The sequence below is a fragment of the Rhinolophus sinicus genome, chromosome 3, assembly GCF_057876585.1.
Source record: "Rhinolophus sinicus isolate RSI-liver-muscle chromosome 3, RSI-T2T, whole genome shotgun sequence".
Classification (NCBI taxonomy): Eukaryota; Metazoa; Chordata; class Mammalia; order Chiroptera; family Rhinolophidae; genus Rhinolophus; species Rhinolophus sinicus.
In genome coordinates, this window is record NC_142503.1 from 116,519,627 (window position 1) to 116,536,157 (window position 16,531).

A 16,531-nucleotide genomic window follows, 5' to 3' on the forward strand; every position below is an offset into this window, starting at 1 on the left:
ATATGCACCCAAGGTTAAGTGGCTCATAAAGCATAATTATAATTTCAAAATAATAACAAAATACAATTATCACCAAAATCATTCTAAAAATATAAAATTGTTAAAAAAAGTAATCTCTAAAATGCCTCTGAATGTTAATTTCTATTATTCTATGAAATTTCTCTTAACACACTAAAATAGTACGAAGAAGAGTCACAGTGACATACATATGTGTGTGTATATATGTATGTATATATGTATGTATGCATGAGTCATCTGATACATACATACTGAGAATTAATTAGTTGATCATTTCTGTAACGTGTCACAGATGTATTAAAAAAAATTTCTCCTTGCAAAGAATCTGTGAATAAAGATAGATTCCAAAGCATACTTAAGGCAGTCATTTGTAATCTTAAACTTTGGTAACCTTTCACTTCAGTCTCAGAGAAAACATTATCTTCATCATCCACTTCATCAGATAAAAACTTATTAATTGCACAAAACAGATTTTTAAATCAAATGTAGGTTTTCACTGGTAATGAATATATGACTATTTTCATACAAAGGAGAAGTATTTCCTCTCATTGAGCTAAAACAATAAGTGGTATTTGAACTGCTGGTTGAAAGGTAGAGGCACTGGTAATCATTATTTCCCCGTGTTTGTTCAGGCCCTTCCAACAAAACAAACAACCTTTTTGTGATTGGATTGACATGGTGTTAACAATGCATTTAATGCCCAAATCAGTATGAATACAGGTAAAGCTCTCACTAATACCAGTACCAGGATGTTAAAGCTACCTATTTTCTAAGAGGCCAAAAAAAAAATAGCCTCCCCTCCTTTGGCAAATAAGCTTGTATGTTAGTATTCACAAAGCCGTAAAATATAATAACCTTGTGTATATTTCTTAAGGCCATATATTAATACTTATCTACCATACCTGCGGTCTTTTCAGCAATTTGAGCTTCTGCTGCTTTCTCTTGGAGTTCCAGCTTAAGCTTTAGTTTTCTCTGCTCTTTATCTTCTTTAGTCAGTTTTTCTCGAAGCTTAAACACATTTAAAAAAAAAAGATTCTTATCTTATAAATTTCTTGCACAAATATAATTAATCCCAAAGTAAAATTTTGGTTTTTTCCTAAAAATAAATCAAGTTACATTTACCTGTCTAAACACATAACTCCAAGAAAAAAAACAACTCACAATATTTAAGGTTTTAAGATGTTTTATAAATTAATACTTTTAACGACATAGAAATTATAAAACAATTATGATAGAGAATCATATTGTAGCTAGACAAATTAAAGAGGAACAACATAATTATTAAAAATGACTATTGCAAAAAGCAATCTGATCCATTCTATTGTCTTAAAGCAAAAGTCCTAAAAAAAGTAAGGAAGCACAGCTTTACAGCTTCTCCTAGTAATTCTAATATTTTTGAAACAAAATTAAGATAATCTTAATATCTGAAACAAATCTCCTTTGAGAGTGCCATCCCATCATATTTAATTTAAATGGCACTGGCACCTGATTCATAATTGGCATGTAATAAGTAACTGGTAAATGAAAGTACAGAAACTATCTCTTGCTCTCATACAGATTCCCTCCAAATGGTTTTTTGTTTGTTTGTTTGTTTTTTAAATTTCTAACTCGGCTTTTGTCATTTATGTTGTTTTTCTATCAGGCATGCTCCAGATTCCTAACATCATGCTTCAGTTTGATTAGGTGAAACAACAAGAATATTAAAATCAGAAAAGTATGTAGAGGTTATAAAAAAAGAAGGTACAACAAATGAACATTATTAAATAACATTATTTAATGCTCAAAGGAATGAAACTAGAAAAATAGAAAAGATAAAACACAACGTAAGTTGGGTTGGACAAAATGCAGCAGTATAAGATAATACCAGGTAAATGACAATATTGCCAAGCCTTGCTACTTTCAAGTTCAATTACATATATTATTGAGGTGAAATACAAATACTAATAAGAAAAAAAGAAAGCAACATGAAACCCAGTGCATTAAATTTCTCATCCTCCATAATACTTAAAGTTTTACCACAGTAAAACTTGAATGAATATATTTTTTTAAGGTACCACAGATTTATGAAAAAAGGAAGTGATATCACAGGCCAGCAAAGGCAGGAAACCAAAGAAGGTGCTTTTCATAGCCAAATCTCAACTCAATCATACCCTGCTGGCATGGTAGGCAACAACATAAAGCTACTGTGAAAAGACTAAAGTACACAATAAAACTGAATTAATGATGGACAACAAAGCAATTTAGAAGGTCAATAGCTAAAACCATAGTGTACAATTGCCCGATCTTCTGTTGTACCTTTTTATTGCTTGCTCTGAGATTGTCCAATTCCGTTTGAAGAAATGCTATAGTCTTCTCTTCAGTGAAGTCTGAAGTAACTTGACACGGAATCATACATTCATAATGCAAATCATTATTTGTATGTTCCATCATGCTGTAATAAAGGAAACTATTAAACAATATACACATACGATTTCAACTACACAGGATCTACAAACTTTGCTCTTCAAATGGTTAAGACAAATTTAATCTTAACAATAATATATAGTTACTTAATTTTAGATTTCTCTGATTATGCACTGTTTAGAAAATCTTATGGATAAAAATACATATATCACTTTCACAGATGTGCTAATCAACTGAGAGCTAACAGCGGAAAGCATTTAGTAATGTCTATAGAGACTCATAGTTCAGAGTACTCAAAGAATTCAGGTTTTAGGGGCTGTGAATATTAATTTAATTGGTCCTGTTGGTCAGGATTAGAGACAGTTCTCACTTTTGAATATGGTAATAATCATAACTTTTTTCAATTTGGTTGACAGAATTTATTTTCATTATTAAATTCAAAACATTAAAAATGAAAACCTTTTCTTGTAACATTTAAGGGTAAGCAAATTTATTTATTTTTTTTGTATTTTGCATGCTATTTAAGAGTATCAACTTATTAGCAAGTAGTATAAAGGAAGGGAAGGCAAAGGAGATCAGCTCTTGTTTTGAAGTCATTATATTTGTACTCAGAGCTAAAACTTAGAGTCTCTAAGAAGAAATTAAGCAGTGAGGCCTGGGACAGTAAATGGAGCTCTACCTACCATGCATACCTTCTGTTGCAATTATACCAGATATCTCATACTCTGGCTTTCACCGAATCTCTATTTTCCCACATGGTTATAAAATGTTATCACCTCTTCATTCATCCCTACCCCTATTCCCCCAAAGTGTACTCCAATATGTACTTTAGCAAGAATAGTGCTGAGAGGTAGGAACATATGAATAAATCTACTGAAGAATTTTTAAGTAAATAGAAATACATATTCCTATGCAAACCTATTAAAATATACTCTATAATATTTTGTCTGGGTTGAAAATATATTAGTCATCGAAATTTTTGCAATTTAGTAGTATTCTCATAATACATGACTAATTATCAAAGTACCTTAATCCCACAGGTAAAAGTCACAGGTGTCACAAATTCAAATCGCTTTATGGGACAGGTAGGTAAGGTAAATGGGGAAAAACTGCAGAATGTAAATTAATAAGGCAGGCAAAGGGGAATGTACAAGGCTCTTCTAAAAGCATTCAGATTCATTTAAATGCCAACCAAAACCCAAACACATCTTTGGCTTATTTTGTCTTGGAGTTGCCAGTTTTGGGCTCTGATGAATAATACCCTATTATATCAACTCAAGAGTTACTTCCCAATCCATAATGAAATGTCACAGAAAATAATATTCAACAAGAAGGAATAATACCTCATGGTTTTTATTCAAACTCATCTTGTGCTTTTTTCACTTAGTGATCTAGACACATCATATTGACGTAATGGAAACAGTAGAAAACTCTGGTAGATTCCATAATAAGTTAATGATGTCTCAAATTTAGGTCACACGAAAAAGAAGGGAGAATGGAGGGAGGGAGGGATAGAGGGAGGAAGAGATCTCACAATTCTTACTTTCTAAATCTAAGGCTACCAGCACTCACTTTGATTTTTCAGTAGTGCAGTAAGATGTCTTATCACCCGGATAAGGAAAATTCCTTGATCTCTGCCCTGGCGGTTCCGTGTCCTCATATGCGGCTTCATTAACTAATTCATTGGCTTTCTGATCCATGCTTCCCTTAGAATCCACAGTCAGTTGCTCATCTGGGTGTGTACTTTTATTTCTCTCTGTAGTCTCCTGTTCAAGATAACTATGGGCTATATATGTATTTAAAACAATACAAAACACATGATTATGTTGTACCACCATAACTACATACTGAATCACTCAAATGAATATTTTTGTGGATTATTTTATAGCTTTAAACATGCACTTCTAGTCTTACTCCTATTGTAATCAGATAAGCATGTACAGTGTAGTTCTGCCATTAGTATTTCCATTCTCACAGTGAGTGGGCATTCAGGGCAGTGGTTTAAACCTTGGCTGCAGGTTGGAATAACCTGAGGAGTGTCTAGAAATCCAACAGCCCAGACCACATCTTATATTAATTAAATCAAAATGTCTGAGAGCGATTGGGTGACTCCAGCCTAAAATCAAAGCTGAGAAACACTGATTTAGAGGTATTATTTTTAGATTAGTTTTTTTCTCCCTAAATTTTGAAAAATAGGCTGTAATAAGTTAATGAGGTGATACTCTGCATAGAACTATGGTATCAGAGTGCCTGGGTCAGATTCCAGCTTTACCAAGTGCACAACTCTGGGCAAGTAACTTAACCCATCCATGCTTCAGTTTCTTGTTTTCAAAATAGGAACATAATAACACTTACCTGAGTTGTTGTGAGGCTTAACTGAATTAATAATACATGCAAAATACCAGGCCTAGTGTCTTGCACATCAATACATGTTAGCTATTATTTTTGTAATCATCATAATATTATAAAATGAACATGAGTTCTTTTTAACTTCCATTTTATAAGATATGTATTACATATTAGAGAACCTACTTTGCAATGCCTGGCTAGCTCATAAAATTATTTTAAACTGCAACTAGTAAATAATAGCTATTTCAAAGGAATTGTGCATATCTGATTTTTTGAGAGAAAAATGATACACACACACACACACACACACACACACAATTGCACAAAACAAATTTTCACTGACCAGATAAATCAGATCAACAGGCACAATCACTGATTGTAACTATTATTTTATTATTTCCAGCAGAAATAATTTTGAATTTTAAAAAGCAGGTGAATCATACCTGCTTGTTGATTATGCTTTCTCCAACCTGCCAAACTTAAAATCATTTTGAGGCACAAGTGAGTAGTTTCAGAATAAAAACAAAATGGGGCACTTATAAATATGGTACCGCTCATGAAGTATTCATTCTTTAAGGAGCTATTTTTTTTTTTTTTGCTTATATGTATGCTGAAATTAGGTATAATCAGTTATAAACTCCAAGTCCTAGATGTAGCTTATTGGTGGCTGACACTAGATCAGAAACCATTGTTAGTAAATTACCCTGGATTTCATCTTGAGAGAACTGGAAGAAATGTACTATCATCATTACATACTGTAAGATGTCTACGAAATTTCAACATTATATCCTGTTTTGATTTAAAATTTAATGATTTTAGGTTTCTTCAGATTATTTAGGTTGCATCTTGACATCTCAAAATGCTTATTTGGTTTGCTTTAAATGTTCATCATGCTACTTTTCTAGATTACGCTGGTATTGGTAGAATGGAAACCCTCAAATCTGAATGAGAAGTTTACAAATAGACACTAAGGAATACCACTGTATCATAAACAATCCATGCTTTCTAACACTAACACAGAACATTATAAGTAATTCAAATGAAAGAAAATGATAAAGTTACTGGAAGCAATACCAAATAACAAAAATTGTCCCCAGGGACATATCAGAAGTAACTTAACTATTAGGGCCTATACGATTCTCCAGTTTATGAGGTACAAAGAACCATCACAAAGTAAAAGGATGAGGCATGGAGCACTGCCAGCAATAAATAGCCCCCATTGTCTATAACAACACTACACCAACTGCTTCAGAATCTTAAATCTTGACTCTTTGACCTGTTGAGACCAAACTCATCCACATTTTAGTTTTTTTTTTTACCCGTTTCTAGGTCTAGTTTAGCCTCGTTCTCCTTTCAGTTTTTGTATTTCTAACCTTCCAGTGTTTACCCCATCCTTGATAGCTATTGTTGCTATCTGCTTACTATATTTATAACTCTCTTTTTTCTTCAGCTTACCTAATGTCAAATTTTGTGATTCGTTGATTTCTTGGGAGATCACTGTCTTTTCACCTGTGACTGCGCTATCATCTCCAAACTCAGAGAAGAGGTGGGCGCTTCCCAACAAGAGGACTCTTTGCTGATCCCTCCTAGATCACAGGAATTAAAAACCCCTTCTAGTATTATCAAAATGAATTCAACAAGTCCTAACGCACTTCTAGATTTCAATTCTAAATGTTTAATATTTTTGAAGAAACCTGTACTGTGTTTAGCTTTGGCTCTGGTTAATTCTCAATGTTTCTAATCTTGCTCTGTATTTTAGATTCCTAACTGTAACTGTTTATCAGCTATCTGGGGCCTGCTCTGCAAATCAGACTATCGATACTTTTCTACCGAGATTTTAATTTCACTTTAGAGTAAACAAGGCTGATGTATAAAAGTTTTCTTTCTGTCTGCCTTTTTTTTAACCAACTATTTTTATAGCAAATATTGTTTAAATCCTCTGAATGATCTCAAGGCTCTTCCACTCTGCCATATTGCATTTTCCTATATTAGAATTCAACCATTCGTGTAGAAAGTTCAACCCATTTAATTAACTTATTTACTCATTACTTTTAATAATTCATGGAAAACCTACAGTGTGACATGTCTGTGATAAGTACTAGGAAAATTAAGACAAGTAATAAACAGACTCTCCCCTTAGGACTCTATAGTACAGCGAGGACGGCAAACTGATCTAATGACTTGAATACAATGTGATAAGAACTCTGCTAGGACTATGGCGACCACGTACAAAATATGCTACATATACTGACGCTCAACTGGCAACTCTGGGAAGATTTCACACAGGCATTTGCTCCAGACAAGAACAAGTAGGAACCTGCAAAGTAATAGCTGCCAAAGGGTTTGAGTTAGGTGAAGTAAAGAAAAAGTTGACTGATTGTGAGAAGAAGAGAAGAGGAAGAACAGGCATGGGCACAGGGGAGGAATAACTTTAGGAAAAACACCAAGTCATTCCTTGTATTGAAATGACAAGATGTTATAGGCAGGGGGTGAAAATTTCTAAAACGAGTTAAGATGTCAAAACAAAGTCCAGGATGTGGTTCACCTGGGAATGAGATGATGAAACAGATTGATGGTGAAAGGTACTCGGAGAGGAGGAAATCAAGGAATTAGGGTAAAAAAGGGTCAATTTTGAAGACAATGAAGTCATCCAGAAAAATGGCAAAAAATGGAAAGGAGAAATGAGAGCCAAATGCAAAAGCCTTCATGAACTGTATAGAAACATGCTAAAGACACAGACAGATGAGAAAGGTGACAAGAACTGAATATAGATAATAGTCATTTCTTTTTACCATTTTATTTTGAATTAATTTCAGTCTTATAAAAAGTTGCAATAACAGTACAAAGAATTCCTATATACCCTTCATGCAAATTCTCCAAATGTTAACATTTTACCACACTTGCTTTATTATTCATTCTCTTTCTCTATTTATCTGCCTACCTGCCTGCCTGCCTACCTACCTACACATACACAATTTTTCTGAAACATTTGAAAGTAAGCTGTAGGCATGATGCACTTTGACTTTCACAAGTCAGATTTTAAGATACTGTTTTATCATATTGCATCTTGCATTTTTTTTAGCCTATTCTTAAATTCAATTTCTGAGTTAGTACCTACTCCAACCAAGAAAATAGCACTTGGTGACTCTAATTCAGTCATCAATTATTTTCCCTAAACTTTACGGCCCAGAAGAAAGATCTTTATGAAGTGCTAATGGGATGAAGCCATAACATTAAAAGCTTTTAGTAGTGCTATTTGTATTGCTCATCACTTGAAAAAGAATTATATACAGAAATAGAAATATATAAATCAACAAAATGCAACAAAAAGTAAAGTTACGGGTCTATTTTGCACACTAGTCAATTAGGTAAGACAAATTTTTTAAAGAACATAATTTCACTTCTGATGCAAACTCATTTCTCTAGGCAGATAGATGAAGGCTTAAAACAAATTATTCTATTGATTCCTCTCTCATCATAAGGTTTTAAATAGAAACTCTATAACCTTCTTTAGTAATTTGCTTCAGTGTTTAATCAATGTCATCCGTTTCATCATTATTACTATTTAAATTCATTTCTTCATACGGACTTAAGAGAATAAATTTTCAATTTCTTCATAAATCTATGTCTTTCTTGCCTCAAAGTTAGGCAACAGGACATTTTTTATGACTATCAATCCCTTTATTTATTTGCTTTTCTGGGGGCACACTATCATTTGGACGTAGAAATTTGATACTTCAAACCAAATATATTTGCCAATTTTTGCTATTATTATCTAATGTTACCACTTCCATAAACTTATCCTGCGACCATTGAAAATGATGCTATGGAAGACTACTACTACGTAATCATTCCTCAAATGCACCGATAGCTATTGTTAAGGACAGTTTATTCACCTAGGCAAAGTAGGTGGATATCGTCAAGATTTTTTTTTTTGAATCTTAATACTTAATATATACGCGTAGGCTGGCTGCATTATATATGCTGTATCTCTCCAGTGACTTTCATGCTATTTCCAATGGACCATTTTCATGAGCTAACAAACTCTCTCTTTACCTCTGGAAGTTTCAGTATTGCCAACTATCTTACCGCTAATGTTGTTATTAAATTCTCAGTTCCTTACTCTAGAAAATTAACAGTATCATACCACTTTCTATCTTAGGAAAGAAAGTTTTAGGATCCCCTTTGAGTTCAACTCTCCAGACAATTACACATTAATGTATACTATACTCAGTTGAATTGATGCTATCCAAGAAATCATGACTCACAGCCAAAAAATAACTGTTATTCACAACTAGTATACATAAGTGAGGAGGTGGCTAGAATCAAATAGGGATTCTTAGGGGCTGGGAAATTCTGTTCTGTCTGGCTTTGTAAATAGTTTGTGACAACTGGTATCTGTGTAAATGGATTTGATGGTCCCCAGGGAGGTCAATACTGTTTACAGAGCTGTTTCTTCAGAGTGGTTGAGCTAGAATTGTCTCTAGGGATCCTACTGAGGTTACTCAGAATAGCAACATCCCAGCTACCTGAGAGCTACCGTCAGAAAAGAGAAAGGCGAATAGAAGTATTATAGGCAAGTACATTCAAATAAATGGATCTCTTGTTCCTTTTGATGCAGGTGCTACGCAGGGAAATTTATATCTAAAATGAACCATAAAGGAGGGAATTTGGAAAAGTGCTCCCTGACACTTGCTAACACAATCAGTCACCACTTCCTTAAACTTTTTTTTTTTGAAAGGTTATTATTTATACTGTAGCATCTGATTTCATAAATATAAAGAAAATCTCATGTTTATTGGTTGTTTCTTTTGTATATTGTCTATCCCCACATTATGTAAGAATATCAAAACGATATAACATATTTTTTGCTTTTAAATAGGTGTGAAAATTTGATGTGATGATAAAATGGCTACAGTAGTCCCACATTTTCAACAAAAGATGTTTACTTTTTCTCAATGGTTAAGGAGTTTTCTAAATAAATATTCATTTCAACATAATCAGAACAATAATGTCAGTTAGTAGTTCCTAATAACTGCTACCAATTCCTTAAGTAAGTTAAATGTAGGTTATCTATTTATCTGTATGTGTGTACAAATACTATTTATTTCCTTTACTAAATATTTCTGTTTCCTTTTTTTGTGGAAAGAAGTGTTAGTTTTACACATTTGCAAAACATAAAAGAAAAAGACATCAAAAACACCTGCTATATCACAGCGGTCCCACCTAATATACGTGTGTAAAAGAGCAAAGCACAGACCTTCCAACTGGAACACTGGTGTATTTAGATCTTCCAAGCAGAAACACAGTGCATGGGCTCTGAAGACAGACTTCAAGCTTTTGAATTCTGGCTCTACCAGAATTTTAACAAATTACTTAACCTCTTATCAACTTCCCTATCAATAGAAAATACACCATTAATAGCATCTACCACAAAAGGTTGTTATGAGGATTAAATTATTTAAGTTATATAATAGTCTCTTAGAAAAGTGTCAGCACAGAATACATACTCAATAAACGTTAGCTATTACTAGCTGAGAAAACTTGTTTTGCTAAAAGCAAAGTATTTTCTTGTTGCAATAGAATAAGAATAAATCAGACATAATAAGAAAACAATTTATTAAAATATCAGAACACATGGACATGAAAAATAAAATGCTACCTCATTCAGTGAAAAACATACAATAAAGAGAAAATACTTAACAAGGCCAAAACTGTAACAAATACATAATGGTTTAATAAAGTTTGTATTAGATTATCAAACTAATAAAATACAGAAATAATAGGACTTCAAAACTTAAAATCCTGACATTAGGAAAAGATCCATCAGCTACCAGGTTGAAAGCAAGTAGTTCTAATAAGGTATATTATATAATATTGAGGGGAAGTCAAAAACATATGGGGAAGAGAGGCTGGATGTAGCTATAATATACCGAGGTAAGGTTTTATAAAGGTTTATAAGGCTGGAAAATCATGAAACCTGTCAATATCACATAATTTAGTTATTTGGATACGAGGGTTGGACATTCAAAATAAACTATATCCTTTACATTCCACTATATGTGGTTGTATTTCTGATAAACATGCCAAAATAAATGGTGAGGTTTATTTTGATTAAGACAATTCAGATTAAGACATAGTCTTAGTATACTATGTTTCAAGTTCTCTAATGGTTAGTCATTGAAATTACCTGAATTTGGTGACTTGTTTTATTATAAAAAAGTTATTTAAAGTGGTGGCACCACACCAAATTTTTAAAAGTCTTTGTTTGTTTCATCAAGTCTGAAATAATCATGAACATGTCAATATTCATTCTATTGGGGAAAAGGTCAGATTTCTGTGTAAGAACTAAATTCTATCGTAATGTTTCAGCTTCTAAATTTTAACCTTCTTCACTATATGAAAGCCATGAACAAGTACAATAGTGTAATCTCCTTAAGCTTAGACTACCTACTTAATTTATGAACATATCACATAAATTAAAGCTTTGTAAAACTTCTATCACCCTATTTAACCCATTATAAATATTACTTAGGCTGAAATGATTGTGAAAACTATCCTACAGTTTGATTAACTAACATAATGGCAATGTTTATTCTTTTTTAACCCCCAGTAATATGAACTATTTGGCTACTTTCTATATATTCCTAATATTTTTAGCCTTTCTTAATTTTTCTTATTAGAAGAATAATTTACATAAAGTAGTTAAAAATATGAACTAGGTAAATCTTAAATTTTTACAACTTCAAGTAAAATAGGTTTCATAACTATATATTTTAATTAAGTCTGAACATATACCAATTGTCCATGAATTCAACAATTTCATAAATCATGTATAGAAGGCAACTTTTCTAATAACAAGTGTGAAGAGAAAGAAACAGATTTTCTTTATATGTGCCTTTCTTTTTTCTTAAGAGCATTTTTAGATTTGGAAAACAAAATAGAAGAATCACCAGTCAGATACTAAGTGGAAATCACTGAAACACAATGTTAGTTCTAATGGATGGATGATTGTGTTTGGTCTTTTGAAACTTTGAAGTATAGGTAAGTCTTGATCACACAAATTAATAAATCCTAAAGCTGGAGTTAACAATAACCATTACACCCAAATTCTGCAGCTTAGCCCAGCCAATTTTTCAAAAGGTCAGGTTGTGAACTGGAGAAGATCAGGGAGGTCCACCGCATAGCTTTGTTGCCAGGCATCTCTCGTCTGGATTGTTGCAGGCATTTATTAGTATTCGTCAGCAGACTCAACAGAGCAAACAAGAAATTCAAGCACGAATAATAAAATGAAATGCTGCTATATAACCCTTTGTCATTCAGCAAATATGGGACTTTTTAGCTACATTGTTCCTAAACCTGGGTTACTACTTTAATTTTTCTCCACAGTGCTGACTGAATGAGTATGCATGTGTGTTAAATGCAGAGCTCCCCTAACAACTGCAGGACTGCCATTTAATCTGTTGGTAGATGGACCATTTCCTGTGGGAACCCTAGCTATGATTTCCAGATCCACCAAATAAATCTCAGATTAAGATTCCAAATGAAACCTGCCTTTGTCAGATAAAAAATGTCAAGATGGATATAAACAGTAAAATTATAAATTATCTAGGTGTTGCATGACAAACCAATGTTCAATTTTTTTGTTGTTGACATGTGCCCAGATATCAAAACTATATGAGACATTCATCAAATGTCACACTTTCACAATATTGGAGGTATCATTAAAACTGTTTGACTAAGGACCTCAAAGTGTTTAAGCAGTAGCTCAAAAGTATATTTGTGCAAAGTAGAAGAATAAATTTACATATCAGCAGCAGCTCATAAGGAATGGGTAAATATTCTGTTTATCTCTCATTGTAATTCAGGTTACTTTAAATATAAGGTTTTAGGAAATCATTATACTCTATATGGCATCATTACATAACTTTCTATGCAAATTATGTGTTTTACTCAAATTTACCATTCACTTCTCTAGGAAAAAAAACAAATGCATAAAAGAAAAGGTAGAGACTCTCATTTTACTAATCAACTTAATCAACTGTAACTACTACACTAATGTCATATTAGTTATACTATAGCAACATCAGCTTCTTTCTAGAATATTTTTAACATTTAAAAAAAGCATTAAATACCTGAGACAAAATAAAAAGCAAATTTTTTTGTTTTAATTTAATAATGCATTTATTTCAAATGATTTGGTGGAGGGGTAGAGACTTTAAAAAAAGAAAAAAGTAATAAAGGACCAATACAGAACGTCTTGGAGAGCAAATGGCCTATTAAACATGCAGAGGAAGTCTCTGATGCTCGTCTCTACTGATCTCTCAGGAGATCAAGGACTGCTTTTTTAATCAAAATTTTTGTTTTGTCTTTGCTCTTCTTACCTGGACTAATGCAGCCTTGTCCTGGTCTTAAACTCTGTACTGATTGATTATAAAATATAGTCAATGAAGGTTTCTAAAAGGAAACAATCAGATTTGCTGAACTGAAATCATTACCTTTTTTAACTTTAAACTCTTAAAAGCAATTGAGTAAAAGGCTCAGTGACTCCAAATTTTGCGACATTTGGTTTTTTGATAAAGATTCAAATAACATCTAATCTACTTAAAATAGGAATTCATTCGAATTGCAAATTCTTCCCATTAATCTGTGGAAAGGATATAGCATATATTTGGAAAATATACTCCATATTCCAAATGTTAGAATTTATACAAAAGTCAGAATCCTTAAGGACTACGTATTCATTCTGTCTTTCTTATCATATTTCCTCCATTACGTGTGTTGGTTTAAGTAAACTACGCCGAATAAATCCTACCTACTCTAATCTGTTAGGAATCAATATTAACCTGAAAATTTTGAACAGGGGGGGAAAGGACATTAACTGAAGAAGGAAACAAGGGTATCTTGTGCATAACTCTGAGTATATTATTATATTAAAAATGCTCAAATCAATGAACATTACTATGTTTTAGAGTATGCAAAATTACCTTAGCCACAGCCAGTGAAATTATATCAAAAAAGAGGATTTAACTTTAAAAATATTTAATTAGCAAAAACTAACATCTTCAGTATCTCTGCAAGTATAATTTTATCAAAGTGAACTGATTACTTGTAACTTTTTACCCAATAGCATCCAGATTTTAAAGTACCGAAAAGTTTCGATATGTGAAGACTAGAATCACTCAAAAAGAAGAAAAAAAATGAAAGTCAAAATAGAATTTTCTAAAATAATTATTTTTTACCGTACACTGTCAGCACAATTTTACCATTTGGCAAAGGATTATCAATTTTACCCAACACTTCAGATCAGAGTATTTTTAATTAAGTCATTTGGACTATGAAATAATCTTTTTGATATTCCCCAAGAAAAAACAAAAACAAAAAAGGCAAAACACAAAGAAAACTGTATCTGAAACTTCTCCCAAAGATTAAAATGTCTTACATGAAAAGTTGTTTTGATTCAACCACACACACACACACACACACACACACACACACACACACACAAATGAAGTATTTGGTAACTCCCCAAAAATATTTTATTCAACTACCAAATTTCTTTACAACCAAAAGTAGTGAGTAAATGCAGTAAATGTAGTCACACCAGTCTTACTCTACCAACAGCTTGTCAACCTGGACCAACTGTGTAAATGGCCATGAATTCAGTCTATACACCAATGTATATTGAGTCAGATCTCCCAAATCAACAGTGTCAATGGACACTCAGGACTTGATAGAAATCATCCTAAAAGTGACAAATATAGTCACTATGCAGAGCACAACAATCATCTTAAATATGATAAACAAATTCCAATTTCTAGAAAATTAAAGATTCAATAATATTTTATTAAGATTTGTATTGTAAATATGCATTCCAGGAAGTATTTGGGCATGAAGGCCATAACCAGAAATGAATGAGGATTTTTATCAAAGAGCTTAGATCTTACGGATGTAGAATTGAAAACAAATCCAAACACTTTTGAAAAATTCAAGTAGTTTCTTTCTATTTCAAAAAAAAAAATTCATGTTTTCATGGCCAAAAATAAATTTGAAAGAGCTTTCATATTAAAAGTAGACTTGGATTTCCTTAAACACATATAGTCACAAGTCGTACAAAGAGATGATCATACCTATAGTATAGAAATGTGGGGTGGGAGAAGCGGTCCTATTCAAAAAAATTTACCATTTTTCATTCTTTTTAGTAATTATTATTTTTATAAAATGATCATCAAAGGAGTAAGAATTCCACATGAAGAGGATAGCCTGAACTGATTTAAAACACTCTCAATTCAGTAAAAACAAAGAAATGAAAGAATTCATGGGTAGGTGCATCAATTGCAGCAAATGTCCCACTGTAGTAGGGGATGTGGATAGTGGGGAAGGTTGTACGTATGTAGGATTAAGGAGTAGGGGGTAAAATAGGAACTCTGTATTTTCCGCTTAGTTTTGCTGGGAACCTAAAACTGCTCTACAAAATAAAGTCTATTTTAAAAATGGCCAAAAATTTTTAAAAATGTGATTTATGGCATAAATTCACAAATGTGAATTATTCACATCAGAAATGATGAATCACAAAACACAGTGCATAACAAACTTTATAACCAGTTAGGAAACTAAGTTGTCCTTATAAACATTTTTTGTTTTTTCATTCCCTTTTTTTTTCTACCAACACCAAGAGCAGTTAACAGAATCATTCATATCAAGCTTAAAAATAAAGACACCCAGATTTCCATTTACTTTAATACTTTTATTTAAAACAATATAATTTTTTTTTCTTTATAAAATAGTATAACCTCAATCATTCTTAAGAGTTGCCTTGGCATTTCCACTGGAAATGAATCAATCTTTGCTGGCCAGCTGCCAGTAGTCCTAAAACCATTCTCTCAAACATCCTAGACGGTCATGGGTAAGAAGCTACCAGCTCTATTAAGTTAGGTACTATGGAGATGAATAGTAAATTTAATTAGACCTCACAAATGTTCTTTTTTAACCCCTTTACAGGATATGGAAAATGAAAAACTCAATTCTTAAATTCACACTTGCAAAAGGAAAAGGCATATTGTGTGACACCAATAGTCTGAAGGGTTTTACTGCAATTGAGATTTCAATACAGGCAAAATTAGATTTTATCCTGAATAAATTTTATTGATTTCATATTCTAGTCTATTAAATTTAAATATGCTAAATATAAGCTATACTACTTTGAAAAATATTAAGTTTCTAATGATATTGTGAACATATTTAAAGAAAATACACTTCTTAAAAACTAATGATTTCCAGTATTTTCAAGTAATGTTTTTTAATGCTTTTAAAACTTTTTTATACACTCACCTTTCACAGCTGGATAGAATAACAATGACAACAGCCACTACCACTTATTTAGGTCCTGTGTAAAATAATGTCGACAATCTTTTTTTTTTTTTTTTTTTTTCCCCTCATCTGTAAAAACCATTACCACCACCACAATACTCAAAATAATTACTCTGGTAGATGAAATACATATTAAATAAACTCATATCCTGTTTCAAGTACTGTAGTAGGGCTTTTACATACACAAAAACTGTTTCTTCAAAACAGTTCGAGGAATTATCTCCTCTTCCATACACAAGAAAACTCAGGCTTAAAAATAATTATGAAACTTACCCAAGCCCAGGTAAGTAAGGTAGTAAGTGGGAGATTAAAAAATTGAAACCCAGGTCTATTTAGCTCCAAAACCTGTGTTCTTTCTACTATAACATTTTATTGAAATTATTAAATGCAT

The 16,531-nt window shown here is 32.3% G+C and overlaps 1 protein-coding gene across 13 annotated transcripts in view; it reads right to left on the reverse strand.

Moving 5' to 3' along the window:
• Window positions 1–16,531, reverse strand: part of MIPOL1 (mirror-image polydactyly 1) — a 253,677-nt gene that overhangs the window by 188,167 nt on the left and 48,979 nt on the right. For 12 of the 13 annotated variants that reach the window (XM_074328163.2, XM_019749153.3, XM_074328162.2 and 9 more), the window contains 3 exons: window positions 3,994–4,207; window positions 2,314–2,449; window positions 921–1,026 (listed from right to left, as the gene is read on the reverse strand). In XM_074328163.2, the coding sequence (XP_074184264.2) occupies window positions 921–1,026; window positions 2,314–2,449; window positions 3,994–4,207 (456 nt within the window). Of the gene's footprint in view, window positions 1–920; window positions 1,027–2,313; window positions 2,450–3,993; window positions 4,208–6,225; window positions 6,357–16,531 lie in introns of those variants that run through there. The other variant, XM_088796867.1, reaches the window with a different exon arrangement.